A 23380-nucleotide genomic window follows, 5' to 3' on the forward strand; every position below is an offset into this window, starting at 1 on the left:
CTAACAACCTCTTCGTTCTTTTTTCCTCTAAAATTTTCCAGTTTTTTTTTTTTTTCGTAATTTTTCGAAACCGCATTCGTGCTGGATTGGAAAATAGAAAGTCTAGTTGACGAGCGCCAAGCGCCGTGCGTGCCATAAAATACGTGTACACACGTAAAAAAAAAAGTAAAAAAAATGGAGTTGAACACCATTTACGGGCATCAGAAGGACGCCGTCACCGTCGACGTCGATTACCGCGTAAACGGTGATAATAGGTGAACAGAAGCAGCTGGACATTTCGCTGTCATCGCGCGGACTCGGACAAAAGAAAAACTATAAGATCATTCCAGAAGGCATAAGTCGCGGTTGATTTAGGTCAAGACCGTTCGCGTTCGGCCGAGTACTTGACCGTCGTCGTCGTCGTCGTCGGCTCGGATTCGTTTTACAATATCGGAATCGCGATCGCATAAATAACGTAAAATAAAATACATACGTGTGCACGCGCGAACCATTTGAATATATTTATTATTTACATATAATTATAATAACGCATGCGGTTAGATTATGGATCACGATCGGAAAATAAAAACAATAATGGCGTGCTGCACTATAATCGTAGTCATACCGCAGTGTTTACGTTCTCCCGGCGTCGGCTCGCCGTAATAATAACAAGTAAAACGTATAAAACACGTATACAATACAATGAGCATCACAAAAGACTTTCGATCTCGTTGTTCTGCCGCCTCCGCTTTTTTTTTTTTTTTTTTTGCACAACTTATTTTCTTTTTTTGCGATAAACCATACTCTTTCGGTGTTATCGTCCCTCCCCGTGCACCCGATGGTGCATAATGTTGTATTAAAACATTTTATTCAAATCAAAGTAAGCGTAACGGGGGAACGTGAAATAACGTATAGATCCATCGGCGTCGAGTATGATGATAATATGAAGGAATATTGATGTCGTACGTACTATATACACAGTTGTGGAATCTCGATTGGGGCAAAAAAGAAAAATTCGAGTTATCCAAAATTAGACTTGTGCAAATTCGAATCGACAAATAAACGGTGGACATGGTAGAAAAAATCTACGCGGTCCGTCACGTGAACTCCAAACATGTTTATGTTTCCGTGGAATTCGTAAAAAACACGGTTTGCACAGGCGTTCGTGTATAAATCGTGTACGTTTTCGCGTGCGCACGAATCGAGTCGTACTCGGGTAGACGCGTAAAACATTACCTGTGATATTTGGAGGTCTTCCAACTATGGTAACGTTTTTACGTCCATAGCCATATACAACCGCTGGCGCAGAAGGTCACGTTTCCGGTGCATTCGAAAAACAAGTGAAAACATGATTATCGCGCGGTTGGCAAAAAATATAAAAATAAAAAAAAATAGGGTTTATCGCGAACACGGTTCGGGTCGTTTTATTGCGTTTCGTACGGTCAGTGGGTATATTATACTTCATAAACGGGGCTTGTGACCGCAAAAACTTTTAAGGGTTACAGTAATGGAAGACAAGGGTTTTTAATTAAATTCCTTTCGTTCCGGTCCCGTGATAATCAGAAAATATTTTTAGGATCACGATTTTCGAGAACGGAGCGGTGACAATATTGCGGCGCGACGAGTTTTTTCGCAACGGACAAATGGACTAATGCGGCAGCACACGCAGTATTCAGTTAGTGATGGTTGGTGGGGGGGGGACACGTAAAGGATTGAATAAGTCGACTATTTTTTTTAGAGGGTCTCGAGAAAAGTCCCTGAATACACCATTTTAGTAACGTTTATAAATTTTCCAATTCGAACACTGACCGCATGCAAGTCGATTTCGGAGATCACTGAGTGCTTTGTGATTCGTATCTGAATGTCAATTCTTAACATAAGTTGCGGTGTTATATGTGAGATGTTTTTTTTTTTTTTTTTTGCGATTTTCTCGCGGTATCGACAAAAGACCAACTCGGTCGGCCATTTATAGAACGTTCTCGCGAACCGGTCGACCGTGGGATCGCGATGGTTTTACCTCGGTGGTCGTGTGCAACAATCGGCTGGGAAAACACGAGAGGGGTAAACGTTTTCTTTTTTTCGCAGCAATCAGCCAATTGATTGCCGGCAAGCCTGGTACTATCCTCTCGGCCGATCGTCCTTTCCCCGCCGAACCGACGATAAGTTTACAATAACCGTTCGACGGCGCCGCTGCGTTGCTCACGATCGACTTCGTCGCAGAGCGTTTTGGCACGCTCGTTGTCGCGTACGACACATCTCAGCCGTTCGCGACAAGCAAACCGAAACGTAGCGCCTACACGGCAACGACCGTCGATCGTCACTCGGCACGGACGTCAAACGTAAAAATATTAAAAAAAAAAAAAATACAAAAAAGAATGCCGTAATCTTTCCACGAACCTTAGTGACGTGTTTTTCGTTGTCGGCATGAGGCGCGGACTCGGTAAACTCGTGCCGCCGGTCTTGCGCTCCGATCGGACGTCACGGAACACTGAACGGTACGACGAACGGTGTGGCATTATGAACGCGACCGTCACAACATCGTTTTTCAGGAGCACTTTCGATGCGATTGAGTGCACGTGCGTTCGTCTCGGACCGGACCGCGCGAAACACGTTTTACGTCGCCGTCCACGAGAAACGCGCGCGCTGGTTTTTTTATTTTTATTTTCCGTCCGTCGGTGGCGGAATGTCGAACAAGAACGCGTTCGAGACGCGTAGACAAACAAACGCACGTTATTAAACTCTGAACTGAAAACACAACAGCGTTAACGCGCGGTCGGACGGAGAAACGGAAATCGAAACGCGCACCTCACACGATCGGTACGAATCGTCGAACTGCGGAAACGCAGTGGAATGGGGTCCTTCACGAGAGCGGTTTCGTTTGACGCGCGAAGGGTGTGCCGCCTCCGCCGACGATCTATTTCGAGATCAAGGATCCCGCACGCACGCGGTTTCCGTCACACGGCTGGGGGGCGCACCGCTTCCGCTTCGGACGCGTTTCTTTCCCGCTCGCCGCAGCCAACTCCTCGCGCGCAAGCCCAACGCCGTGTTTCGACGTGTTTTCCTCGCACTCGGGATTCCCCGGGACCAAACGGTAACCGGCGTATTTGCGGGACAAAGCGTCCGTTCGATATACGTGGGCATACACCGTAAAAAGTGATTCCGGCGTCGGGGTCCAAGGTTGGTCTTCGACAGAGGAAAAATACATCTGCCCGTTCTGACGCGAACGCGACTATTTTTTTTTCTTTCTATTCGATTTATTCCGTCGGACGCGTTCGTTCGAAACGTGTGCGCGCACGAAATATTACCATTTCAAAGGATTTCGGTCCGACGAAGGCGGTCCCTGCGACGCTAAGCAGTGCTACTCGAATCAGAGGGGTAAAGATTAAGATGCACGACGGCACGCGCTGCAGTAAATGAGTCCCGCGCGTGCCGTTTCGCCGACTCGGAGAATGCAACCGCACGTAATTGAAAACCGTAATCAGGATCGTATTCAGTGCAGAGCATGGTTCAGGAGCGCAATTCTAAGAGGGACGCGAATTTCAACGTTAGGGGAAAGGTGTACAAAGTGACCATAGCGGGTAAAGTGGTCATGTCTTATTATTCGGTCATTAATAAATAAACAGCTGATTATAACATGTAGATTGATTCATTGTTATCATATTTATAAACTGATAAACTACTAATGATAATAACATTTGCCGTTATCGTTTAAAACAAAAATTAAATTTTTTTATGCGGGTGATATAAGGTAAGTGTTCCGAATAAATAATTATATTTATAAACATAGTAATAAATATACCAAAACTATTTTTTTTCCGAAATCTACATAAGTACCTATTTATATATTATAGAATTAATTTAAGTTAAATAAGTTAATAGGATTAATATTTTTTTTAAATAGTAAATTTAACATTATTTAAAGGGCAAAGTGGTCACTATGGTGACCAGTTTACCTGCATGTCGAATATTTTTCACTTTTATCATGTCTACTTAATAATTAATATTGTTATTAGTTAAGTTATTAGTACAAAGTCCGATTAATTTTAGAAATATTAATAAGAAACTCGAAGATTGAAATTAAATTACTTATTTATCTCAGAAACGTTGTTGTTAATAAAATATATTTCGTTAATAATAAAGTACCAATTAAGTCTGATTAGTTTGTTAATTAATTTAAAAAATATAAATATGAAACTTACAAGATTGAAATTAAAAGACTTATTTATCTAAGAAAAATTTTTTTAAGAATATATAAGTTATATATAATCATATTATTAAATAATGAATAATAATAATAGACATTTTAAGCAGCTAGTCAAAGTGGACATTGACTAACCACTTTGCCGACCTAGGTGGTCAAAGTGGTCAATTTTGTAAATTTTTAAAAAATATTTTTTATTTATTTTCCTAAAGTTTTTTCTGATTACATATTATGATCCCTGACATATTCTTGTACACAACCTTGAAGTTTTCATAAAAGAAAAAATAAAATCCTAGTGTGTGACACTATTTTGAACCTTATGACACTTTGGACACCTTTCCCCAACTTATGTAGTATTTTTCACGAAATATGAAAAAAATGTAGTTAGAACAATTTAATTTGATAATGTCATTGATAAATTATCCTCAAAAAAGCAAGAAAAGTACCATAGTAATATTGTATTAAAATTAATTTAAAATCATCTAACACAATTGTAAAAAAAAAAAAACTTTTGAAGAAAATTACATTTTTTCATAATGTATTGATTGTTAATATATTTTAAAGTAATACAAATAGTTATTAAAGCTTATTAGTAATTATTACCTTGTATACTACGTTTTTATACATGTTGTATGTATCTTAAATGATTTTTTGTAAAAAAATGCAAATCTCCCGTTGAGGGGGAGGGGGCAAATACAATGATTCACCAAGTGCGCCACCAGACCTCAAATACGGCCCTGACCGTAATAAACATTGTTGTCAAATACGCACGTCCGGCAGGTCGTCGTTAAAACACGATACGCTCTGGCGTTCGTTAGACGTCGTATCCGATAGGCACGCACGCGAACAACGACTAAAATCCGAAAATACGGTTAATACTTGTTAGGGTTGAGTTAATGATGATGATGATGATGATGATGATACAACGGCGGCGTCGTCATTATACGTTTCGTGTGCGCGTTATCAACACGCATAAATCACGCGCTCTTCCCTGTGCTTTTTCGCTCGATAATATTCACAAGTATAAACGTGTACGTACGTTGGATCGCATTTCTATGCAAATCTGGCGTTGGCCGCGAACGGTTGCTATGGTATATACCGAGATAACCGCGTGTAAGAGTAAACAACATTTTATTCGTGCGAGACAAGACGATGTGGCGGGTGGCGAAGCGAATTTTTATTTTCCAAGCACGCGCGTGAAAACGAGTTTTTAATCGCGCGCTTTATTCTATATACGTATTTATGCTAAAAAAAAAAAAAAATTTAAAAAAAAATAAATAAAATACGTACGTGACTTTATCGTTTACGCGTTAAAAGTACCGCGTCAATATGACGAAGGCCTGAAGACGCAATCGCCGTCATTCTAACTGCGCCGTGTCACCAGGTCCGTTAAATGTAAACGTTAAAACTGACAAACATTACAATGTACGATAACTGCAATACTATTTGATACGACTCTTGAAGTAGTTCAAAACCGTCATAATACGTCAAATTTGAAGTTTAACGCGCACGGAATTCGGATCTACCGTCGTATTTCAATTCAGAACCAATAAAAATAGGAATTATTTTCATTGTGTATTCCAAACTAAAGATATTAAATAATTTTAAAATTTTCCCTTAATCTGATTAACACTAAATCCACTTAGAAATAGAGATAGATTTTTGATTAATAATGTTTCTAAGACTTACATGCGCGATCATCACCATTACCTGATATTCTGATGACAATAGAGCAAATGCTATAGAAGTTAATTCTAGTTGATAGTTATATTTAATAGAAATGAACAACATTTGAACTAGCTATAGTTTTCATTGTTTATTTAATGTATCACACATTTTACATTTATACAGAGATGGAGCTGTACTGTTTGACATTTTTAATGTACCTAAGTATTCCGATTAAATTATTCCTCGTTAGAATGAAACACTAACAATGAAGCATACGTATGTACGTTATAACTAAAGAGCGGATTTAATAGATATTGCAATTTTTTATTGATACCCAGTAAATCAAATCTGATCAAATATGTATACGAATCAGATTAATTACAGTCTTCCTATTTAATTTAATAATGCAATTGTTTGCAATTTTCAACGATTTTGCAATTATTGCAATTTCTGTATACTTCACGTGATAAAATATACAAATTATTATTTCCTAAGTGATTTTACATAAAAAATATAACTACGACGTATATTTTTACAAGTAATTAATTGTAGTTAAGGATTTTTAAAATTATATTGATTTGAGTTATCCACAAAACTCACAAATTTAGAAGAATCAAATAATCAATTACTTAATAGTTTAAACATATTTAGTATAAATACTAAATAAATGAATACTAAACAAATACTAACTAAATAAAAATAATTAGTATAAATATTTCTATAAATTTTTCCCGTCCCGATAAAAAAATAGTTAAAGATAAATTTAAATATGTCTTAGAAAAAAATGAAGGGTATAAAACTATTAAAACTTACTCTGAGATTATGACAGGAAATCAATATGTTTATTTAGATACATCACCCAATTGTTTAAACTATTTTAAATATGCATCGATAACAAGTGTCGACGTTAAACGTACTTTTTCATTATATAAACATATTTTAAGTAACAAAACGATACAATTTTCAAGAACACAATTTAGAAATGTATATAATTATAAATTTTAATTTAAAAAAATGATACATTTTGTAAATATTATATTTTGATGTACATAATATTATTTAAGTAAGTAATTAATGATTATATATTTGATATGATTTTACTATAATATGTAATTTTAATGTATTTCATTGCAATTTTTTTAACATATTTATACTGCAGTTTTGATACATTTTCATAGCAATTTTGGCATTTTTTTAGTGCAATTTTAAGATATTTTTAATGCAATTATATCCGGTCTTTAGTTATAAAATATATTGTACAAGGTTATTTTTTTCGGTCATTACCTTAGTTTTTTTTTTTTTTTGGCGAGTCGCTAAGTACAAAATATTGCAGTATAGTGTGCCACAGTCGAAATACAAGGGGAATGTAAAACAATGCCGTAGAAATGGCAGCGCAGTCGTGAACAGGAAATCGCTGCAACTGGTTCGTCAAAGGACTCTTTTCGAACGGTTTCCGCTTTGAACTGCCGCCGCCGAGTTTCGCGTTACGAGTGCACCTACATCGGTTTAATCCACGTGTACACTTGCCGCGCACTTGTAAATTAATATCGGTCGACCGCACATCGAACCGTAAACGAGAACGTTCGAAACGACGACGAATATTCGTTCGCGAACGCTTTCGACGGGGTACACAACGCGTATCGATCTATTATTATTGTTAATATATCCGGTAATCGGCGTTGTCTTCGAAGCACTCGTCCCTCGTCGAAACGGCGGAAAAATTACAAACCGTTTATGAAATATTATCAACAACCGTCAATTATATACTATATCTTTTTTATTATTTTTTTTATTTTTTTCGTGTGTTTTTTTCCACACAAAAATAATTAATGGAGACAATAATACGTAAAAAACCGCAATTTAAATTACCGGTATACAGCGCGTCGACCGAACGCACGGGGAATGGATGTATTGTTGTAGGGGCGAGGAGAGGAGAAGGTATCGAGAAACCGGCTTCGACTTGTGGCCTACACGCGCGTCGTGTGAACGCACAACAGCACATGAGCCCGTACATATATTATTATTGTTTGCTATTTACTTAAACGTGCATTACACGGAACACGTCCATTGTCCGACACATATAACGTACCGAACACTTTCTGCGCATGTCCGTAATACTACTTGTAAATATTTATAATACTCTTTGCTAATAGCATTAGAAACAACAAACATATGTTCCAATACAGTGTTATGCTTATTAGTTATTATGACCACCGCTACACTTATTGCTTAATAACGGCGGCGGCGGTCATACCGATGCATTTTTAATACTATTATTCATAACGTGTGCATCGTCGTCCGGGAGTCGTTTCGAATCGATTGTGATTTGGTCTACGTAAACACGAATAATAGTAATGTATTTTTGTTTCTTAAACCCCGGGCTGTCCACCGAACACAACGTCGTCCCTACCCTATTGTACTTGAACTCCGCTTGCAGGGTTAATGACGTGGGTCTCGTGAAGCGATTGTCACTGAACTGTTTATCTCCTTACGAGTCGAACTCGTCGATAAGCACCTCGCGTCATGTGTCAATATTATAAAAAAATCATTAACATGTAATCACAGTTTATATCGTAATCAATTACTAACGTTACGTAATCACTTAGACGTCTTTTTTTCGATGAAATTAAATATGTTCGTATTAAATCGAGTTCAGTATTATAGTGATTTACTAAAACCAATATGATGGTGAGGTCGACACAAAGAAGTGAAGAAAAAAATAACATTGACTTGATTTTTCCCAACACCGACGGAACAAGAGCTAAATATATTTTAGAATAAGAAACAAAACTTTTCCAGGGCTGGTTTGGTCTCAGCATTTGTTGATTTGAGCGTTTTTAAAACATTGCGTTAAAAAAAGCGACGAAAATAGGTATTAAAAAACCGATGATATAATCTATAGTCCAAATAAATAGCTATTATACCTATAATAGCCTGTATAACAAAAAATAGACGTATACATCGTGTTTCGTGTTCGGGAAAGACGTTTATATTTTTGTACATTTAAATCTTTACCGACGTGTTTTGTTTTCATTATTATATTTGGTTAGGTTAGGTCCGATACGCTGTCTGCCGCAAGTGCTATAAAGTAAAATACAGGTATAAATGTGTACTAACGATGTCAAAGGTGTCGACAGTCATGGCGGAAAATGCCATTGAACGAATTGCTGCAAGTGTCCAGGCTCAAAAAATTACAACAAGCTTTGGAGACTGTACGTCAAAAACAGGTATAAGACATTGCGAATAGCAACTGGTATAGTGAATCCCAGTTAGTGTGGGTGGCACTCTGTTCCGTTGAACAGAAGATTTGCTCAAATCATTCTTCGCGGGGGTTTAACAAATAAATTGATAATAAATAACGGAATACATTTATAAATGAAATTTTTTCCCGTGTACTTTGCGTAATGCATAGCATCGGTAAGATATGTATATGTTCCACCAGCTGATGAGCGTATAAAGGCAGTCGGCTGGGAACAATGAAACCATTACAATGCACGTAGCTATTGATAACGTTATTTATATGCGTTTATTTATCATTGATGTGTTTGATCATAGCCAGAGATCACGACACCGTTTACGTTTCAGTAAGTTGCATACGACACTGATGATGTTGGACCAAGAAAATGATCCGAATAATTAACCGACTTGACCCGTCGAACATAGCATATAGCGTATTGAACCTAATTATTCGTATCCCTATAGATAATCTAATACGGGGGTCAAAAAACATTCGGTTTAACATAGTGATCGGTCAGTTTGTCACTGTTGTTCGAGTGTGGTATTTAATTACAGTTTTCTATTCAACGGATGTAATATTAACAAACCATGTACAAGTCGTACAATTTCGTATAGCCGTCCGTGTTTGTATAATAAAACATAATGATGTTTATGAATAGTTAAAAAAAAAACACGACGTGTCAACGTTGTCGCGGTCTGATCGACGACGAAAATACCGAAAAAAAATAATCGAGGAACAAAAACGAATAACGAAAAACGCGCCTCAATGACGAGTAAAGGTTAACGGAGATCGAGAGAAGTTGGAAATAACGCGGTAGTGGTTTACGACGGGGTCAGTGAAATATCTACGAATTGTCGTATTTAAAACATTGTAACTTTTCAGATACTGTTGGTTTCTTGGTTTACGCGAAACACAGGGAACATAATGATCACCGTAATGAACTAAGAGATAGAATAGAAAAAACCGCACAAAAGTTTTGGAGCATAAAAAAACTAAAGACCCCGGGTGAACCCGTGTATCCGATGAACCGCGGTTTCCTCAGTCGGTCACGTATTCGTTAATTTTCGTTCAAAGAGGCGGTGCGAGATCGGTGTCCGTGCGGGTTACTCCGTGTTCGCCGTTTCGACGCCACTGCGCGAACCTAACGTAAGTGCATCCGCGGCGCCTACAATTTTGGATGAGCTGCGAAATAAAATAACCTGCGGTGGCCAGTTTAGGAAGGTTACTACTGAAGACCAACGAGAAAATCGAACCGATTTTGTTCGTTCCGTATATATGTGCATCGGTGCACGGCGGTGCATACGTACTCGAAAACGACATCGCGAACAGTGGAATTCGATCGATTGTGTATATCAATTGTTAACGTCGTTGTTAAAGACCGTCCCGGAAGTTTACATTTGCGGTTACTTGTTCGGCGTTTATTAGTAATGAATCATTACTAATGATTAGAGCGCGGATTTCTATGCAATCGCATATTTTTTTCCTTTCAATATTTTTGGATTTTTATCAGTTATCTCCACGAATCATCATAATTTGAAGCTAATAGTGAAATTTTTTTTTGCATGTTTCTGCATATTTAGAGGTTATTGCATATTTTTGCATATTTTAGCAAAATTCAAAATTTATTGCATATTGAAGTGAAAATTTAAATAAAAACGTATAAAATAATATTTTGTCAAGTAGAAAAATTAAAAAGAAATTTCATAGTCACTAAATAATAATTTATATACATATTTAGTTATAAAATAAATAATCGATTACGACGTAAACTTAATCGCTCTTGCTGTGTCAGTCGATTATCGATATACCACTTGCTTCAAATATGCCCCAATAACTTCGGTTGACATCGAGGGTTCGTTTTCAGCCTTTAAAAATATGTTAACTGATAAACGATATAGCTTCACAGAAGATAAACTTGAAATGCATATGATTATTTATTTTAATAATAAATTAAGTTCAGAAAATTCCCTAATTTTTTTTGTATTAAGTATTTAAGTAATTAATTTTTATAAGTTGAATTATAAATTTTAAATAAATAAAAAATTCTTGCATATTTTTTGCATATTTTCATAATTTTGACTGCATATTTTTTTACATATTTTCATGATTTTGACTGCATATTTTTTGCATATTTTCATGATTTTTACTGCATATTATATGGCATATTTCGATATTTTTAAGTGCATACAAATCCGCGCTCTACTAATGATCATCGCAAATAGAGTAATAATTCATTAGTTCGTCAGTGCGATTATCGGTACAATGTCGGAACGAGGCGTGGGTAGGTACGTCTGTTTTATACGATCCGCGAAATACGAGTGATACATCTACTCGACGCAAGTTGGAGAAGAACGCGAATAACAAATATTTCGGTTCGATTTCTTCTTGTTTCAGCCGATCGTACACCGCATTACAGTTATACGTTTAGAGATACGTATGTAGTGTTTTAACATGGGTATTATATGTATGCAGTATTTGTCAATAACTCATACGGTGGTATGATCAAAACGTTAAATTTTCATCCGAGGAGGTATAAAAACAAACGTTCGATAACGACATAAAAACTATGTTTACAATAAAATTCGCCCCCGTAAGAAATTTGAACGTACGCCGCCATTGTTCAGAAGGATTTCGGTCCAGCACTTTAGTGCACGATAGTGGTACACTTTAGGTACACTTTAGTGTACCGTATCAAACGTGGGTCGCGATAGTTCAAAACGATCGCCGTAAGAACGGTTGTAAATAATAAAAATTACAGCAAGACCGAATACGTACGGATAACGCATAGCACTACGAACAATAACTACACCGAAGGGGTGTACTATTGCCGTATGGGTATCGGGTGCCTTACACGGGGTGTCTAGGAATTCGTGGACAAATGTTGCAACGAACACGAACGAAGAAGAATGCCAAGGATCAAAACGTAGGTCAAACCAAGTTATAATTAATTTAATTTATACGGATAAGCATTATTTATTTTTTTTTTTTTAAACTTTCCATGACATTTTCAAATTTAATCAGAAAAAAATAATCATATGATATAATACTCTTATTCGACTTGTTAATAATATTTAAAGATATTAAAAGGTAAACGATAAAGACGCAAAAATTATTATAATAACTATTTGAAAACAAGGTAGGCCCGGTACTATCGATAATACCGTTGTCGTCAACAATGATCGCTTTTCCCGTGTCCCGAGACGGCAAGAGAAGTTGACCCGATCGCGCACGTGCACCGTTACGCAACACGAAATCGTCATAATTCAAAACGGTACGCGCCAAAGACATCGACCGTTTACGCAATAAAATGTTGTACCGTGGATTTTAATTATCGGTTCATAACAATCGGTTAGCTAATCGATACGAGTGTTGATTGTACAGCAATACGTTTCCGATGGATTATGATACAACACTGTTGTACTCGCACACGGCGTTCATATTATTGTGGTGTTAGATTGTTTTCCGTCAAAAAACGTTTGGAAAACGTTACGCAATGCGAAAAAACGTATGCAGCGGTTGTCACGAACGTCGTAAGATATATTACGCAACACGCGCGCATGAACGTGTAAGTGAATAAAACGTACGCTAATGCGACTGGTGTACGTTCGCAGGAAAATCGTTTCGAAACGGTTACCGGGGGTGTACTTTGATTCGGAATAAAATAGAAATCATCCGAACAAAGGACGTATGATAAATATTTATTGGATCGCGGTACGCTACTCGTGGAGAAAAGCGAGCGACGGCGGCATTGGTTAGCGCTGTGGTTTTCAACCTTTTTCGGGTCGTGACCCCCCCCCCCATTTTTTATTTTTTTATAATGCTACCGCTTCAAAAAAAAAAAAAAAATATTGTTTTATTCATCAAAATTTGATTTGATCACCGATAAAATATTTACATGATGAACAATTTTGATTGATTTACATTTAAAAATTTCACAAAATAAATAATTAACTTTATTTTATTTTTAAATAATATGGAAAAATCAATTCATCCATTATTTTTGGCGATCCTCAAACCCATGACTCACGACCCCCAGGTTGAAAACCACTGGTCTAGCGGGTGTGTGCCACTGGATCTTTTCGAAAAGCGCGGGACAACCGGGACGGATTACGCCCATGGCTGAGAATGTACTGATAAAACATGCACGCAATGATTGTGCACTAAACTCTGATGAAACGTGCTCTCACAAGTGGATTTTTTTTTTTTAATTAACAAGTGTGTATGTGGGTATTCACGGATTTCGAAAAAAAAAATCGGCTCGTCAAAGTAGCACTGGTCATACAACCAAGCCGCTGCTGTGGGTGTCAAGTCCAACGCCTAACGAGCACCGGTGAACGAGAGTTTTGGATTTCGTCTTGCTGCACCAATACGTAATTTTACCGTCTACGCGTAAAATGCTAATGAACACGCGGTGTTGAATTTCAAATTGAACCGCAGTCCGACACCCCGGGAGAAGAGGAAAAACATGTATTTTTCCAAGAGAATCGTCAGTTACGGCTAACCCTTATTGCTCCTTAGCGTCCCTCCACCCCGGAACAGTACGTGTATTGTACTGCGATATAAGTATATATATATATATATACATATATATCTGAGTATGTGTGATAAATCAATAACAAAACCACTTTGTCTGAGCACCGCGAATGTATAATTTTCTTTACTGTTACAATTGCAGGGACGTTTGCGAAAAAAAAAATCACGATCCATCACGAACGGCTTGAGACGAGCACTACCTGCATTACCGCACTGTTTACGCGACGGCTACGGTCACGACCGTGTTCTGGACCGGAAAAATAATTGGTTTGTTGCGTAGGAATCGGACGTTCATTTTCCCGATGGTAACAGGGCCGTATTGAGGTCTGGTGGCGCCTCTGGCGAATCACTGAATTCGCGCCCCCCCCCTTCCCCCAACAGGAAATTTGCATTTTTTTTACAAAAAATCATCTGAGATATATAACGCATGTATAAAAACGTAGTATACAAGGTAATAATTACTAATAAACTTAAATAACTATTTATAGAACTTTAAAACATAGTGTTAAATTCTTGTCGCGATTCATTTTTGCTTTTTGCGGTTTTTTTCTACGTGTTCTTGCGGTTCGTTTCAGCGGATGTTAAACAATTACGAATAGTTTAAAGTTTTTGGTTTTTTTTTTTTTTTCCAACCGCCATGAATTCAACGCAACTAATAGCAGTGCCAGTGGCAAGTGACGTTTTATCGAAAAAAAATGTTGAAAAGCATTCAGTACAGACCGAAGAAGAAGAGTGGTCGCTAAAAATAAATGCTTAAAATCAATTCGTCGTTTCTTACCGAAAAACGCGCACACTACGGTTCGAAACGATAGCAAACGACAGGGATTAAAACCGCCGCGGTTTTCGACCATCGTACAGTTCGGATTTAGTTCATGGCGATCGAAATCGACGTTGTTCATCGTAATGTTCAGGAAAGGGCTTAACACGCGCATGTAGCGGTTACCTGTTGCACGTAAATTTTTACACGAGCCGTGTTAAAGTCAATGTTGAAATATTTCGCAACGAATCGAGCCCGGGGCTGGCGACGAGGCGCACACGGTAGACACCCGTATACGGTGCGAAGGGGGAATTAATAACGTACGCGCAGAACCGTTTTTATTACGTCGGACGAGAGCTGTACACAGGTAGGATTGAAATTTTCTACGAGAAGGAAAAATTTAAATATCACCTACCGGTCGGTCCGTGTTTGTAAAATTACACGTTCGGAAACGCTTCGGCGTCCGAAAGAAACAGATGCCACCGGCGTCGCGGACAGAGCCGGTCGCGAGCGGTTTCGCGGGTCCAGTTCTGTTTTCAAACGCATTAATAATAATATTATACTATAATACATCGTGACGGGTTTACGTTGGGCGCGTAACGACGTCGTATTTATGCTAAACGCGCGCGGTGAGTCACCGTTCAAGCGTTATGCGCCGATTATCAATTCCTCCTCGCGATCTACCAAACCGCCGGTTCGGGCGCGTGAGTCACACAAAACTAGGATAATATTTGCCCGCCGAAATTGACAGGTTCGACGATGCGTAATACAATGTAATTGTTGGCCGTACGACGTTTTTGTAATGATACAGCTGCGGTGTACCCCCATTAATTATTGAACGCGAGCTCCGTTCGATTCGACGTCCGCGAGCGACAGGCCGACACCGTTTTTTTTCTGGGCTGCACTTCTCGGCGAACGGTTTTAAACCAGGGTTGTTGGTGGTAATATACGTGTACAAAACGTTTTATACGTTACACGTATGATATCCCGCGTATAAAAAACGTTATAATACGGTTTGTTTTTGAAATCCACACTTAAAAATTAAAAATACTAACCTATTTCAGATATTAAGTAAGGTTTATAATTTTTATACACAGTAAAAATATATTTTACTACTATTTTACATTATGTTCTACTTTAATTTAAATTTAATAATCTATTGATATAAAATATTAAAAGCGTTACGAATATCACAAGCACAATAAATTTACTATAAATACTATAAAATAATAATAATAATTAACAATAGATTAACAGCACCACAATTGTTTATTTATAATTTATATTTCCTTGTTTTATCGTGTTTAAATTTAAATTGTTTAAGTTATAAATTTATAATGCATTTATGCATTTTCATTATAAGAGATTTTATTTTTATACAGTATAAAACATATAAAACTACTTGATATACTATACCGTATTATACGATTCAACCCTGGTTTAAACATTTACAACTCAATCAGCTTTTTCTACTGCCGCTACGCGTTTTGGACCAATGGACTGTTCTTGATTTCTGTTTGGAAAGATCCATCACCACCACCCACCACAACCAATCAGCGTCCGTTAATTTCAACGGTTATCCTTAAATATTTTAACCCCTCAGATCCTACGAAACCTCTACAATCGTATTCCATTCATCGGCATTTCAATCCTCTGGATCTCATCACCATTCCGGTTACCCGAATACTATATACACGGGCGTTGAATTCATCGGGGCTAAACGCAACTCCTACAGACGCTTTTTGAAAACCAATTAGCGAAAGGTTAACCTTTCAACGGAAACGGTTTTTTCGACACACCGTAACGCGCGAGTGCGCTGTGTGTCCGATTAATGTTTTACATTTTATTGACCGTCGTGACGAAACAATACGAAACTTTGTTGTGTTATCCGTAGTGATGTTTATTCGAATTTATCTTGAAGTACAATGATATGGTGCGACGACATTGTTCACTAGCAAAAACCGTAGACGGTCGCGTAAGCGTTCACGTCAATAATAATAAATTTTTGTTTATTCGCGATTATCTGTATAAAAGTTGACGCATATTAATCATTGCACGTCGTAGAAGCCGCGGGCTTTGTTTATTTACGTAATAGATTATACTGTAACGTACGAAGTAGCATTTTGAACCCTTTCGTGGATAATGTTGTGCTCGAAAAACCAATGGATTCGGCCGCGTGATATCCGCACAACCAATGGCGTATTACAGGGGAGATGTGGGAGTCAGATCCCCCCTAGGCCTTTTTTTAAATGTTATAAAATAATGTTCTTAGTGTGAGGGAGTTAGCAAAGTAAGAAAATAATGATTTGTTTGCAAATGATCCCCCCCCCATACGAAAGTTATGTATACGCCTCTGCGCACAACGGCGCACGAGTATTTTAAAAAAAGGTTCGGTGTATGTTTTTTGTTGTTTTCAAGGACTTTGACGTAAAACGAGCGAGTGTACATTTTAAATTACGTCCCACCCGCGTTTGTGCGGTTCATCCAACCGACGTAATATGGTGGTATCCGTAAACGTCGCACAGCGACATCTTATTTCACGTGTATTTCGATAATAACCAGCTATTGTGCAACGCAACAATATATTTATAACGCCTTATTTTCGCATTGAAATTTGTTTTTTTTTTTTTTTTGATAAACACTCTCGTAAATACTGCAGAGTTCAGTGATTCTCAACTGGTGAGTCTTTCCGGTGAGCTAGCGCCTTGGGTTCCACGACGAATTCGGGAAAATTGGAAAAGAAAGTTTTCGACTTGTACCGCGATTCGAACTACGAAAGAGAACAATTGTTAGCAGCGTTACAACCAGGGCTGGATTGGGTCAGAAATTTCTACGGCCCACTTAGGTATACCAATGGTATAAAAACAATCCTAAACAAAACTTATAATTTCGTATAAATTATTGTATATTATTTTGAGAATTTGAACACTCGATATTATTATTAAAAACTAAAAGACCGTTTATTTAATTGTAAACGGTGTCCAATGCAATCGTTTTAATAAAAAGTGTCTCCTTAATTTTGACACGATGAGCCTAAACCGAAAAAACCTTAAAAAAATACTGTCCAACGGTTACAGGCGGCCCACCGTGAAACTTCCGGTGTCCCGTCTACCCAGCTAGGGCCTCGGTTACAACAATGGTCGACCCGGATATCATATCGGATACTGAAACTTTAAAAGTAAACGGAAGTCACCGCAAAGGTTCCGCGTACGGAACAAGTTGGGAAACACTACACAGGGAAGTCTACGTCCGATCGTTACTTTTTTCGTACAAGTTTCGATCGATCGTACGTAGTAGAACGGGTTCCGATAAGAAAGGGAAATCGTTACGCGGGAAGAGCGCGACTGCCCGGCCCGAGAAAAGTGTGTACCGCCCGGATCGACGGTACGGCACACAGGTTTATCCGATCGATTTCCGAATAATATCATTGATTATCAACACTAGTATTTATCGCATTTCAAGTGCATAATTATAAGTGTAAATGTACACGCAGAAAACGACGTGCGACACCACTATTTATAGGTCAAACGCGCGGGACATTCCAGTGGCTCAGCGGTTGAGTCATTCGGGCACGTTCGCCCGTATTATCACGGATTTAACGATCGGCGTGTCCGGTTTTGTTGGTAAAAATATCGCGTTGCCATGCGTTTCCGATTTCGTGCAACGACCAGGAGGAACGACGTCGAACGATGACTGCTACGGTCGTTAGCGACAGGAACGGAAAAATCGTAAAAATCGGTACCGAAATCTCGACACGTACCGTTTTTCGGGGCGATAAGAACTACGACGGTATTGCCGCGGGACGAGACGACCGAACCCCGTTGTTTGCACTACGGCGACCGTAATTACTGGAGCTCGGATGTTAATGACCAAAATTTCACAAAAATATGCATTATAAAATGTCATAATAAGCAATTATATGCCATGAAATGTATTAAATATACCTATTTTTTCAACAAATATGTGCAATACACCGTATGTGCACTACGCATTTACCGAATGCACCGAGAGAACGTGTTTCACGGACGTTGTTTAAATAATAATATGTAATAGTAATAGCACATTATGTACTAAAACATTTTAAATATTATACATTAAAAAAAAAAAAAAATAAATAATAATAATAATATGCCACCACCACCATCACTAACCTAAATACGATTGGCGCGACCAACAAGTTTGTAGTCGTTCACCCGGTCATGCACCCAACTCGAGCGTTTTTCACTCAACACCCACGATTTTCGTAATATTTTCATGCCGACGATAACGAAACGAGTTACATTTTATCAACATTCTCGTGAAACGATTATTTTTCAGAGGACGAATTGCACGATTTAACGGGGAGAGCAAGTGCTTGTAATATTTTGCCACTAACGGATATCCGGAGGTCTGGTGCCCCTTCCACGATACCTTAGTCTCCAATAAACGAAAAGCTTAGATCTTAATTGTTTTCATAAGTTTTAAAACTTAAAATTAACTCAAAAGGCATCCCGAATGTCTGCAAATTTTTTAAATTTTTTCATTCACGAACCTTTCAATTCTCATTCTTTAAGACTTAAAAATAGAATATAAGATACTTAGCAAGTTTCTCATACGTAGCGAAAATAAAATAAAATTGCAACTATAACGCTGTGCATCGATAAAAATATAAATGATATATTTTAATATTGTATTAATTAATAAATATTATTTAATAACACAAAATTTGATTGGGTTTTTTTTTTTTAGAATTGGTTATGAATAAATACTAAGAGGATGGTCATAGCTTAGATTTATTTCAAAAAAAATTAGCCACCCTTAACGTTTTCAATAGATATGCGCTCTACTCCTTGGCGATGACGACTGGTGAAACTTTTTTTTTCATACATCACGAAAATCAATTCACATATATTATTACACGATACCGTTATAATTTTGACGAGACCTAACCGTATACACGGAATTCGTGACCCGTCTCACAAACCGTCGGATTTCTACAGGGCGCGCATTCGGCGAGGATGATACGCGTCCGAACGAACGCCCGTCCTTAAAATGCACATGTAATATTAATATATTGTACACGGTTATGTACATCGGAAGATTATCGCGGCAACGGTTTCCTCCTGCACTGACCGATACCGATACCCAAAGTTCGTGCGAACCGGACATCCGATGACGATGCGTCGCAAGCGTTTCGTCTCCGAGAAGGGGGCAATGTTGATAAAAAAAAACAAAAAACCGATAAGACAATACGTTCTCGACGACTTCGAAGAGCAAACACGAATCCTCCGTACACATAAAACAGTAATTTTTATTCGTTCTACGTGTTACGATTTTAGTGGTATATTTTTTATTTCTTTTTATTTTCGGCGCACTAGCACATGCCTAAGCTCTCCTGAACCCTCCACGTGCAAACATGACACTCAGTTATTATGCACTTTTTCAAAACTATTCCGGTCCATTGTTACCGTACGTGTATAAACATGTACGCAGTAAATATGTACGCCACTCCACTGCAGCCAACAACCGCCTCGCCCGACGCGGATCGGTTCTTTTGTTGTTCGCGCGCGAAACCTTTCGTTTTAGTTTTATTTTTTATTTCTGCTATTCCGTCGACCGTACAATAATAACGATAACAATTATTATAATAATTATTATTATTTTTTTATTATTGTATTTTCGACAAGTGCGCGCGGAGCCTGTATCTGCCCGTAACGCACACCACAATGCAATGCGCTTACCGTTCAAAGCACTAAAAACGAATGCAACAGTTATTGTGACCGTTTTTATACACAACGACGGGGCGTGCACTAGTACGGTAACATAAGCCCAACGACAAGTCAAGAACTACGCGATATTATTTTTTGATTTCGAGCTCGGTGGAAAAACACGATCGGGAAATACCGTTTATAACCGCGGGGGTCGAAAATCGACGGAAAGGTCGGATAGCATACAGTTATGACGGAGCATCCAAATTGGGTCCCGAGTACTAGATGCTAATCGCAGGTAGTGTGCTAGTTGGGTCTCAGATTTTTATAGGTACTAGTTGGATCCTGAATTATTCAGGAACTAGTGTAAACCTAAAATAATTCAGGACCCAACTAGTGTGGTACCTATAAAAAATCGGGACCCAACTAGTGTAGTAATTTTAAACTCGAGACCCAATTCGGATGCAGCCAATTATGAACCCTACCCCCGGCCCCAACTTGAAAATCACAAGTGACGTTATCAAGACAAAATAACAATAACAATGTACGATGTTCGCCGTCGCGTATCTTTAGGACTTGTTCGACAACAGAGATCGACGATCCGCCCTCCGGTAAGGCTTGACTTCAACTCAACAGTCCGACATTGTCAACGGTTAGCGATTTCCATCGCATAGACGTCGTACGTCTGTATATTATTGTGCACTAGCTGAACGTGTCCGGTGGCGTATAAATAAGCCGGTGCGGCTATTTTGGAACGAGTGTCGTCGCGTTTATGAACTCGTAAAATGTATAATATCGCAGTCTATATCCGTTCCGAAGTTCGACTCGGAACGATTAGACCTCTCTCTCCCTTCTCTTTCTCACTCACACCACAGCACCGACTGTTGTTTATTGTTCGGCTCGTGAAAAGTCAAATCCTCGCTTGACCCGACGTGCACACGTGCGCCCTCCGCCGACACACTCGCACACACACACCATTCGTATAACTACTATATTCATACGAGGAGCATAATGTGTACGGCAAACGTTACGTTAAAAAGAGAATTTCTAAGCTCGGGAGCAACAACAAAATACAATCAAACATGACGGTCTTTCTCTTTCGTGCGAATATTCCATTCGATGAGCGAGAGAGAGAGAGTAATAAACATGGTTTAAGTTTAAATAATAACAGGGCCGGACTGAAAGAAATTTCTACCGGAGGAAAAAAAAATACGGTCCACTTAGATATATTAAAGATATAAAAACGACTCTAGAAAAACGTATCTATTCATATAAAATTATTGTATATTATTTTGAAAATTAGTATTTTGAGAACACTTAATATTATTATTAGAAATTAAAAGACCGTTTATTTAATTTTAGACAGTTTCTAATGCAATTGCATTAGAAAATGCGTCTATATCTGCCGACACTATGAGCCTAGACCCATAAACCTAAAAAAAAAACTTCCCAACGAGTACAAGGGAAACTCCTAGTATCCCGCCTGCCCAGTCCGACCCAGAATAATAAACAACTAAAAAAAAAAATTCGAAAAATCTGTTCATCTGGTTAACAACCTGAAGCTATAACCATACTGCACAGTCTTAACCGTTCCCGCGACAGCCGAATCGCTAAGGATGGCGATACGCCATGAGTAGGAGACGAGGAGGGGGGAACCTGTACACGCGGCTTGTGTACTATGAAATAAAATTTAATGCAGTCCCTTATAATGGCGACTTTTAAGGTTATTTATTATTCAAAACGTAATTATAAGTTTTTACGTTAGGGCGGTTGTTTAAACACTACGACTCCGTGTGATAATAACCGAAACAAGAACCAACGCGTCGTCTGGGAATAAGCTTTCGACCGCTATAATCAATGACTGTTGCAGAAACCTATACAGGGGTGTATTGGTTATATGCAGGTATACGCCGTATACCAGTCAGCAGATTTTACGGTTTTCGGCGTACACCTAATGTAGAATAATATTTTACGGATATACGCTTCTAAAATAACTCGAGAAAAAAAATGTAATAATTCACTGGAAAAATTGTTATGCGCAATGAAGTTTGAATATAAAATATTTATCAATTGAAGATTACAATGTACGCTATGTTTAATGTATATTGAGTTCAATTTAGTAATATTTAATAATAATAATTTAGTTTAATAATAAAATGTTGAGAAATATATCTTTCATTAAATATAATATGAAGTATGAAGTATTCTTAAGTCGTGCAACATGCCGTTTATAACGCGCGACAAACGCACATCTTGTAGCGTTATGTTTTACAGTCTTATTACATTTTTTTAGGATTAATATCCATATTTTTTTCTGCGTGCGTACCCATAAGTATATTTACCACTGAACCTACTTACGAAAACGGAACGGTCCGACGAGTGGGCAGCGAACGGCCATCGGCACGTCAACAGACGCTTGTTGGTCGAAAAGCGTTGACGAAAAACCGCCGCCCTCCTCGTACTTGTGTAACACCGATCGCAGCCCCGGACGGGGAAATCGCGGATCCTGCGGAACCGAAAGCGCGGGCGAAGGAAAACGAACGGTTCGTTCGAAAACGAAAGTCCGCGGGGCGACACGTGCGCGCAGCTATATCGGCGCAAAATACCGTTCGCGCGGGTTTTCTCCACGACCGAGGTGCAAATGTTTCCAAGTGTTCGGTGCGCGACGGAAAAACACGCGGTAACGGTAATGACCGTATGGGGGAAAAAAAAAAAAAAATACATTTAAACGATAAACAAACGAATCACGGATTACCTGTCCGGGAGTCGCGTTGTTGATGCTCTGCTACGGTGTCCGCGGGACGCGATCACATCTCCGGGCGCGTGCTCCTGCTCATGCGCCCACTCGCTGGACGTGTTCGCCCGAGCACAAAGCGGTTAACCGGCCGACGACGGGGATGAACGGGAAACGGTCGGAAACGCGCGTCGGACACCGGACGAGAAACTGTCGTTGGGCGCGTGCACGGGGACGCGACGACGGTCGGAGAATAAACGGCAGCGCGCGCCAGTACGCGCACACGCAGACACCAGGTACCGATAAAGAGAGTCATTAACGAAGGCCGCCGCCCCCACTCCGGCACGCCGCGGCAATCGCGCTCGGCAATGCACCGCCGCCTTTCTCCTACCACCGCGATTGACATTCCGAACCTATTCCCGATACCGTCGGGTCCGGCAACCGATTCCGGTTATCATTATTATTATTTTGTTTTCCGAAAACGAACCCTTCCCGGAACGGTCGACAGGTTGTCCGACACTCCCCCCCCCCCCACCGCCGGTCGTTGCGACGAAAAAACGGAAAAAAAATTAACCCGTTGGAA

General features: G+C 38.8%; 1 protein-coding gene across 3 annotated transcripts in view; it reads right to left on the minus strand.

Annotated features, from left to right (window-relative positions):
- The window catches only part of LOC112691317 (shootin-1-like), a 47382-nt gene extending 24313 nt beyond the window's left edge, over window positions 1-23069 (minus strand). Inside the window, exon 1 of one of the 3 annotated variants that reach the window (XM_025565491.1) lies at window positions 2377-2745. In XM_025565491.1, coding sequence (XP_025421276.1) covers window positions 2377-2495 — 119 coding nt within the window. In that variant the 5' untranslated portion in view covers window positions 2496-2745. Of the gene's footprint in view, window positions 1-2376; window positions 2746-22421; window positions 22731-22818 lie in introns of those variants that run through there. The other 2 variants (XM_025565492.1, XM_025565493.1) reach the window with 2 other exon arrangements.
- Window positions 23070-23380: the final 311 nt, after the last annotated feature.

The sequence above is a fragment of the Sipha flava genome, unplaced genomic scaffold, assembly GCF_003268045.1.
Source record: "Sipha flava isolate LNK unplaced genomic scaffold, YSA_version1 598_pilon_pilon, whole genome shotgun sequence".
NCBI classification, from domain to species: domain Eukaryota; kingdom Metazoa; phylum Arthropoda; class Insecta; order Hemiptera; family Aphididae; genus Sipha; species Sipha flava.